The sequence below is a fragment of the Asparagus officinalis genome, chromosome 3, assembly GCF_001876935.1.
Source record: "Asparagus officinalis chromosome 3, Aspof.V1, whole genome shotgun sequence".
Classification (NCBI taxonomy): domain Eukaryota; kingdom Viridiplantae; phylum Streptophyta; class Magnoliopsida; order Asparagales; family Asparagaceae; genus Asparagus; species Asparagus officinalis.
In genome coordinates this window covers 12639305-12649491 of record NC_033796.1, presented here as the reverse complement: position 1 = coordinate 12649491, position 10187 = coordinate 12639305, and the positions used below count along the sequence as shown (strand labels likewise).

General features: G+C 33.2%; 1 protein-coding gene across 1 annotated transcript in view; it reads right to left on the bottom strand.

The window, feature by feature from the left end:
- LOC109833037 (sec-independent protein translocase protein TATA, chloroplastic-like) overlaps positions 1-10187 on the bottom strand; it is an 11509-nt gene extending 1322 nt beyond the window's left edge. The window contains exon 1 of the mRNA XM_020400576.1: positions 9820-10187. Within this exon, the coding sequence (XP_020256165.1) occupies positions 9820-10134 (315 nt within the window). The 5' untranslated portion in view covers positions 10135-10187. The remainder of the gene's footprint in view (positions 1-9819) is intronic.

Genomic DNA, 10187 nt, shown 5'->3' with positions numbered 1-10187 from the left:
CCCCCACCCCCCAAAAAAAACCCCCTAAATCTCTCTAAATTATGATAAAAAAATTTAGTTTAAAAACCCTAAATTATAATAATCCAAAAATAAACGAGTTTGAATCTTGTCACCCTAATTGGAAACATTTCAGTTATATATTAACCCTAACTCAACTACATTTATACCCCATTTGAACAACACTTATAATCGTAAATCTAATTAAACACTTGTGAACTATTAACCCTAATTGAACACCTGATTCATGATAGCCGATTTACACTAAGTTTCGTTCGTGCTATAAATATATGTGACTATGTAAGTTTGTGATGTGAAAATATGTTAAATAAAAAAATTTCAAAAAATAGAGTGATAATAACACATTATAATTTTTAATGTGTTATATATCCAATTTAGGTGAATGAAAAAAGTAACGTTATCCCTAGACTTCCGTCCAATAATTACATCCAATTTTTTGGACTTATAATATAAGATAGACGACTCATATTTGGGTAGGAGACAAAGTTTTCTCATGAAAATAATCGTTTACTTTATATTATAGGAAGAAAGAATTAGTATTAAAATTTATAATTATTGGATATGTCCTTCTCGGACGTGTTAGGAATATAGTAGTGTATACATCCAACTTTGTATATTTTATATGTTTTCATTTCTTGAAAGTTTTGGCAACACGTATTCGTTGTTCTCCGTGTACAATAAGCGTATGTTGTTTTGCATTTCGATCTATTGCCGATACGCATAATAACATCCGTACAATGTATAGGGAGAATAGCAGGTAGGTGCTGCCAAATTTTTTAAGAAATAAAAATATACAAAGTATATGAAGTTGGATGTAAGCGCTAGTATATTCTTAATGGATGGAAGTCTTCCTATGACAGCCGCTAGAGTGGTCTAATTAGTTTCTATATACGTTTCAGATATATTTTATGCAGAAAAATATTTTTATTGTTAAATGATATATGTACGTAAGTATGATGTGTTGTATGTATATTGTCACGAAAAGTCATGAATTTACTAGCAGTAGTGAGATTAATCGTAGTTATTAGTTAATAATTATATATAATGTACAGATGGGGATAATTCCTGACAAATCGTGAATAGATATTTCACGATTTGAAAGATTTCGTGACACGTGATATAAGGAGGGATATGACGCCTTCATGCGGTATGCCGAAATAAATACGAAAAATTTAAGTAGCGGTACTATGTATTGTCCCTGTTGTAGGTGTAGGAATATGAAGCAGCAAAATAAAAATTATATATGGACCCACCTAATAAAATCAGGTTTTGATAAAAAATATAAATATTGATCATATCATGGGGAAGACTGTACTGAAGATGAGGATCTGAATGTGCGTGTTAGTACGCCCTGCGGCTTACGGATAGACGACACAGAAACAATGTTGAATGATATTTTTCCTCGTGCTACCGAATATGATATCGATGATAATGTTGAGGATGATATCGGAGATAAAAGTGAAGATCATATCGAAGATGATGCTAAAGAGGTCGGAGATGTCAAAGGTGCAGAAAATATTAAAGATATGCATTCCTCGCAGACATAAAGCGAATAATGAAGCTACTAGAGATAGTGAAAAGGACCTATATGAGAGTTGTATATAGTACTCCAGATTTTTATTTATGCTGAAACTCCTACATATTAAGACACTTAGCGGAATGTCTGATAATTATTTTAAAATGCTTGTTGATTTGCTTCGGACGTTAATTCCTGGAGGAGAGATTAGCATAACTCAAATAACTTATCAAGCTGAGAAGATTGTCTCCGCTCTAGATCTTAATTATAATAGGATTGATGCATGTCCGAATGATTGTATCCTATACTACAAAGCCAATAAAGACCTTCAAGAGTGTCCGACATGTGGAGTTTCTAGGTGAAAGCAACACACCAACTCTTCAACAAGGAGTACAACGAAGACAAATGTGACACAGAAGAAAATTCCAGCAAAGGTGCTTCGTCATTTTCCATTGGCCCCTAGATTGCGATGATTGTACATGAACAAGAACACGACAAAGGACATAAGGTGACACAAGAAAGATCAAGTAGATGATGGTAAATTAATGCATCTTGCTGATACTTTAGCTTAGAAGCATGTTGATAAAATTTATCATCGTTTTGCCGATGATTGTAAAAATGTCAAACTGAGCCTATCTAGCGACGAATTCAATCCGTTTGGGGTAATTAGTTCTGGCTGGTCTACGTGGTCAGTTGTATTAATGTCATATAATTTACCTATATTGTTTTGTATGAAACAACCGTATATGATACTCTCATTGCTGATACCCGGTAAGTACGTACCGGGTAATGATATTGGTCTATTTAGAGCCTCTAATTGATGAACTGAAACAGTTATGGCCTGAGAGTATATTGATGTATGATGCCCATCTTAAAGAGTCGTTTAGATTACGTGTTATTCTATTATGGATGATTAATAATTTTCTAGTTTATGCTAATCTGTCTGGTTGGTCTACGAAGGGCAAGTGTGCTTGTCCTGTATGTGGTCCGAAATTTAAAGCTCTTCAATTACCGCATAGCCGAAAGAGTTATTGGTTTAATAACAGGTGATTGTCCTTGAGTCGTATAGAAAATTATCCGCTATGTTTGATGGCACAATTGAGAAGAGCATGAAGCCGCGTCAGCTGACAGCAGTTGAGATCGTAAAATTACTTGAGGGTTATCCAAAAGTTAGGTTTGGAAAAAATCGTTATTCTAATTACGACCCGCTCGGAGTAAGAGATTCCTTAAAGACAAAAAAGTCATTGAAACGTAAGCGAACGGTCCGAAAAATGCAAGTTGAGAATGAAGCCGAAAAATTACCTAGAGGATGACTAAATTTAGTATGTTCTTTTAGCTATCTTACTGGCAAAATCTTAAAATCTGACACAACTTAGATGTCATGCATATTGAGAAAAATATATGTGATAATATAGTGTCAACTCTCCTATAAGATGCAAACAAGTCGAAGAACGACCTACGGGCTCGCCAAGACCTGACTGCTTTGAATATCCGGAATGATTTGCAAGCACAAGATGTTAGCCTTAAAAAATTAAAGTTGGCTCTGTCTCGTGTTACAATATCAAATGAGCAGATGCAATGATTTTGTGAAATTCTCAAATCGGTAAATTTGCTGAATGGTTACTCTGCTAATATATCAAATAATATCCAGGTGCAAGAGAAAAAACTCTTAGGTCTGAAGACCCATGATTACCACATCCTTCATCAATTGCTCCCGGTTGCACTCTGTAACAATATGGAGAAAGAAGCGTCGAAGATTATTATATAGTACTGTGGATTCTTCAGAAAATTGTGCTCTAAAGTCATAGATGTGGATGAATTTAAAAAACTTAAAGCTGAGGTCCGAGTTACTCTATGCAATATGAAAGTAATATTTCCTTCTTTATTTTATAATTATGGTCCATCTTACCCAACATCTTGCAAGAGAGGCTAGAATCGTAAATCCTGTTACTTATCGTTGGATGTATCCGATTGAAAAGTTAGGGTTTTCATTACCTTCATTAATTATATATGTATTTCTTATATTGCCTTCATAATAATTACTTCTTTTTATAATTTTAAGATACTTGGGCTCCATGAAACATAATATTCGCGATCGAGCTCGTTTGGAGGGTTCGATAGCTGAAGGATATGTGGCCAACGAATGCTTTGTGTTTGCATCACGTTACATGTGTAAGAAGAAAACCACATATCAAGCACCAGTTAAGGAGAAGAAGCGTGAAAAATATCCAAGATCTCTCTTAGATCAAATTCATGCGTACGTGTTGGAAAATCTTGATATATTCCAAGACTATCAAAGTAACAAATAAACTTAGTAATATAGATGATGCATGTTCATTTCACATTTAGTTTACCAATACAATCTTAAATATTGTTCATATAGGCGACATATGGAGAAACTTAAGAATGAAATAACTGGTAGGAATGCAGCGCATAATATTTAGAAAAAATATAAGAAAGAATTTTCAGATTGGTTCAGAATTGATGTAAGTGTTTTATAATTAAATTTTGAACTTTCATAATATAACTTTAAGTTAAACTTATCCTAAATATTCTCATATTGTTTGACTTAGGTTAAAAAATCACTTCTTGATGGCAGTACATTACCAGATGAAATTATTATTCATGCATAATGTCCTTACTATGAAGTAAGATATTATAATGAGCATCTGGTCAATGGATATACATTCCGAACGCTAGAGACTGATGATAGAAGGGTAATCCAAAATAGTGGGGTTATGGGTTATTTTGCTCAAGAATATTTTTCAAGTATAAGAGATCAGAACCCACTTCTAGCTGACATACTATATTATGGCCAATTAGAAGGCATTGTGGAGATAATTTACGGGTTTGGTAAACTAAAATAATATAGTTACATGATGTTCAAGGTTCGGTGGTGTCCTGCAAAAATACAAAAGGATCATTATGAGTTTACACTTATCAATCTCCATCGAGAAATATATATATATGGATGAGAAATTCATTTTCGCAGAACAAGCGGATCAATGCTTCTTTGTGAAAGATCCGAATGTCATGACTGATTGGGTGGTTTTGTATACAAGGAATCAAGATTTGTTGTTCTTTCTAATAACAATAAAAAAACTGATGAAGAAAGTGAAGATAATTGTAATGAATCAATTGGGTCATCTGATGACGTTTGGCAAAACTTTTCTTACACACAAAATGTGACGCTTGATATCGTTGATCTCAATACTCAAATCGACATTCCGAATCTTACCATAGACGGAGGCTCGGGCTCAAATAAGCAATCAAATATAAGACAAACTATAGCAAATATACTCAGCCGATACTGTGGAAAATAATTATCATAAGTATGAACTATGTTATAATGCATCATTGTTTTCTAAATTTCCTAATAAAATCAATAATGTTTTTCATAATAATTTATCTTATGTGCATGCATATATTCTTCTTAACTATGTTAAAAATTTAATTTGCAGATGAGGAATGTGAGGCTCTTTAGTGAGGACCGTGATCGATCACGGAGTATCACCCCCGGCACAGATCATATTGAGAAGACACAATCATCTCCTTATGCAGGTATAAACTATTTAATATTTTAATATTTTTTATAAATTATTAGTTATTTAGCTCATATTGTTCATTTGTTGCAGACGTGGGTTATTCAATACCCGGCCCTTTTGGTGCATCACCAGAACCATCCCCTGGAACAGGTACTTAGTATTTAATATTTCTTAATGATCAATTTAAATTTTATATTAATTATCCTTTTTTATTGTGTAGATGATTCGTGGACGCCATCATTTCATTCCTCTACATTTCCGACCGACTTGCGTTCGAAGACACATGAGTTTCGCAGTTTACATTTCCCTCCGGACTCGATTAAGTCCAGAGCTGAATCAATGAAGCACTACCCACGTGCTCGAACAACGCTTATGTTGTAGGCTAGAAAAGTCGTTGCATTCACAACCAAAAAAAGAGAAAGCGAATGGTAAATTTAATAAATACTTCTAATTTTCACATTTATAGATTACATGATATATTATCATATTGTTATTATTGTAGGTGCTAAGTCGAATCGCATAGAGGGACGACGTGACGGGAGCAAGCCTGAGTCCAAACAACCGCCAAGAGGCATGATGGCCATTATTCAGTGGAGTAATGAATGCATTGCCCGTTGGTGCTTGATCGTCAAGATTCAATAATTATGTCTGGGTTCTCGTACGTAGAACAAACATCATTAATCCTGATTTCAATTTTTGAGAACTACCGTGGACCGCCTACGAGCAGATATAGAATGAGCTTATGGTAACTTTATATTACTTTTGCTATTCATTTATTATTTATTAGTAATATATATTAAATTATAAATTATCCTAATGAAATACATATGCAAATTTATAGGAAAGTTTCTGCCTTGAGGACTTTGATGGGGCTTGACAGTATGTTTTTAATGTCAAGATTGAAGTTGTTCTCAAACAATTGAGGCATCAGATTAAACAAGAAACCTATGATGGGTATTCAGAGGACTGGCAGAGGTTTTTGAACCTCGATGATAGGGTTGACGAGCTTCATTTCACAGCTCTCCTCGTGTATTGGGACACCGTTACTGCACAAGTTAGTTTTATAAAAACTATACTATTTACATAATATATTCATTCATTGTATATTTACTGAAATAATTTTTTTTTAAAAAATTAAATCAACGAAGGGATCAATAAATAGAAGGAAAAAGATGCATGACTATCACTTAGGCGCACACTCTTATGCCAACCTGGAGGATAGTTATTGTTGAGATACGATATATATTATTTAAATATTTAAATAATCTTAATGCTTAGTATGACTACGAAGTCTCATAAATTTATAATCTGATAGGGAAAATAAATAATGCCGATAAACTTAAAGGCAAAATTAGCATATGGTATATTCCATGATCGTTAAGGGATAACGAGAAGAATCAAGATAAAATCAAGGTAAATCTCGAGTTGGTGGTGAGACTTATTTATAATTTATTTAGGAATATTAATTGTATTTCTTTCTTAATTTTATTTAAAATTTTTTAGATCTATTCCCAATGATGTAGTTTTTGTAAACTTATATTTGTGCTTTAGGAGATTTTGAAGCTGTAACCAAGGAGGCTGCAACACTACATATATATCTCAGGAGGAAGTACAAGGCGAGCCGGACCTTCACATGCTATCTCCAGAGGATAACATCACTCTCACTCAGAACGTATTGGGATATAATAGGTGGGGATGGTAAACAATCAAATTGAATCGAATACTACGTTCCTATTTATATTTGTTTAAAATTATTGAATTCGAATGCAAAATCTAATATTCATTTTCACCCTAATAATAGGAGAGGAAGATATCCGCTGCATGGTGTTAGAGCTTCACCGGACATAACCATAAGATTATTCAAAGCATCCTCCATGTCATATACAGCAACGAGAGTAGCACCAGACAATTTGCAGGCTATGCCACTTGTTTTACGTGTCTCCATGTATTTGCGTGGAAAGATGGTGCACGTTCAGGTGACTAAGGAGATGAGTAGTGTTGTGTTGAGGGCCCCACACGATGGACGAGGTCATGTCGTACATTATAAATTATTTGGCCGGTGTGATTCCCGCTGATCTATTTGGTGATATCATATCGCTTATAAACTCGGGCGTCGGTAATACCGACTTTGGGCAGAGCAGCGTATATGCATCTTATTTTTCCTCACATACTAAGGAAGTCCCAAAAAAATTAATAGTTACAAATTATTTTTATAAAAGTGAAAATCCTAAAAAACTAATGCTAAATTGAATATTTAAGGGACCAATATATTAAAAAAATCATTTATGTTTAATATATTATCAAACTTCACATGATTCTAAAATATAACCAATTTGACCTTCAGACTGGAGACATTGGAGGGAGCAACACCGGTTTTCGTACGAGGGATAGAGCCCCTACCGACGACGACGAGATATGAGATTTTTTTAATAAATATGCACTGAACAGTTTTTTATTTGTTATAGTACTCTATTTTTATTCATCTCATGTACTCTATGTTATTCATCTCGTGTTATGGGTGGACTTGGTATTGCTAGTGTATCTGTTGTAAATATTCGGATAATATAAGTATTTACTGAAATGGATATTGTCTTAGATTGTTGGATGTGTATATTAGACCGGATTGTTGGATGTGTATTTTGGATTGGATTGTTAGATGTGTGTATTGGATATGAATATTGATTATATTTGATTGGATATGTTTATTAAATATACATGAATTATGTATTCATGTGTATATCGTGAATGTAATGTAATGTACAGGGAATTGGCATTTTAAAAAGATTTTTTTTGCAGAAAAAAGAACAACCTAGATAGAATTTCCATCTAGGTTTAATCAACCTAGCTGGAAATTCCGTCTAGGTTGCTATAAACAACCTAGACGGATTTTTCGTCTAGGTTGCATTCCGTCTAGTTTGATCAACTTAGAAAGATTTCTATCTAGTTTGCGTCAAACTAGACGAAATTGTCCTAGACGGACTTTTCTAGACAGATTTCCGGACTTTTTTAGATGGATTTCTGTTTAGGTTGATCAACCTAGACGGAAATCTAAGCAACCTAGACGGTTTTTTCCATCTAGGTTGCGAGTTTTTCTACTAGTATATACACCAGAGTTGTATAAAATATTTGGAAATTATATCATAAGTCTCCACAAATTTTAGTCTAAACATATTACGCAACGTTATCAAGGGTTTTGCATGAACAAAGTGAATGTGTAATACCCAGGTACAAACAAGTTCAAGAAATCCTATATCGAACTTAAACGTAGAGGGAGCTACAACTGCACAGAACAAGCTTAAATGTACTCTTTCAATTCTAGATAGCATATAACCCTCAACTGCGCACAACTTTTCCTCTAAACGAACTGACAACCTACTTCACATTTGTAATTCCTAAATAAGGTAGATCCAGAATTTTGTTCAAACTAGTATAATGCACGTGCTTTGCACGTGGATGTGTTGTTGTATTAAATATTATATTATTTAATAAATTATATATAAACATTTTACAAAGTTGTTTAATCGCACTATGATTAAAAAAATTTAAGTTATACTATAATTAATACTTATACCATTATTAACATACATTTAATAGTTATTTAAATTAGCTTATAATTATATTATTAAACAATTTATTTAGGAGTATAATTATTAAATAATAATGTAGTCATTAGTTTAAGTAACACTATTGATATAATTAAACCATTTATATTATTAAATATTTATGTTATGGACATATTTTATTATAATATTTATTAAATAATGGCAGTAGTTTTTAATATTATATGACTTTATGTTGTAAAGAATATTACCTTGCTCGGTAATTAATATCATCTTAGTAATAAAAAATTAGATGGCTTAAATTAAAAATACTATTATTTAACAAAAGTACTTTATATAAAAATATTGGATCCTTGAAATTTATGAGACATTTACTTTCCAACAAAAAGTGAATGACTCATAGATTTCAAAAATCCAATATATTTATATAAAGTAACTTTTCTAAATAAAAGTATTTTTAATTCATAATTTCTAATTTTTATTACTAAGATGATATTATAATATCAAAAAGGGTGATATTCCTTACAGTATAAAGAATCAACCCCTATTTATGCTATTATTAATAATACAATTATGTATAATATTTTATTAAATAAATAATTTTACTATTTCATTACAATTAATAATTCTTTTATAATTAATTAAAATATATTTATTAACTTTGTTATCATTATAAATTATTAATATGTTCTAGCAAGTGACCAAATATTTTGTTATCATTATAAATTATTAATATATTCTAGTGAATGACCAAATAATTTGAGAAAATGAAGAGCTGCATGGTTAATGAGAGGTTATGCATCATTATTTTTATAAATAATGGTATAATTGTGAGAGATAAAAAATTGAGAGAGTAAAAAGGGAAATTAAAAGTTTTGACATGGGTATTCTCTTTTATAAGTGGTATAGATCATGCGTGAAGTTGTTCTTATTGCTCTGTACAATATTTTCTTGGGTAGGCGGCTATGTACGATATTTGTTTGCGATGAATTGTGACCTTCCTTCGTGTAGGATATTTACCTACAATGGATTGTCAATAATTTGCCCATGTAAATAACGAATAAGTTTTAGGATCCAAATTACCACGAGGGGATAAATACGAGCTCCAATTGAAAAAAATTATAAACCCTAGAGAAGAAGATACCTACTTCAATTAGCAAATTAGCTGTAAGGATCAAACCTGCTGAAAGTTTTTGACAGTCTTCCCAATGTTCCGCCCGATCTCGGGCAGCTGCTTCGGGCCGAAGACGAGGGCGGCGACGCCGGCGATGACGACGAGCTCCGGCACGCCGAGCCCGAAAAGGCACCGGCAACCGAGGCCTCGCCTTGATGTGGAGCCAGCTCTCTGTACGGACGCCGAGATGGGATTTTTCTTTCTCGAGAGAGCAGCGGAGGCGTTGGAGAAGAAGAGGGAGTTTGAGGAGGAGAGAGAGGAGGACTTTGTCGGGAGAAGGGAAGAAGACGTTAGCGACGTACAAGAACAAGATAACTCCATCAATTTCTTCCCTCTCTCGCTCTCTCTCTCTCTCTCTTCCCAGATTGTCCTGC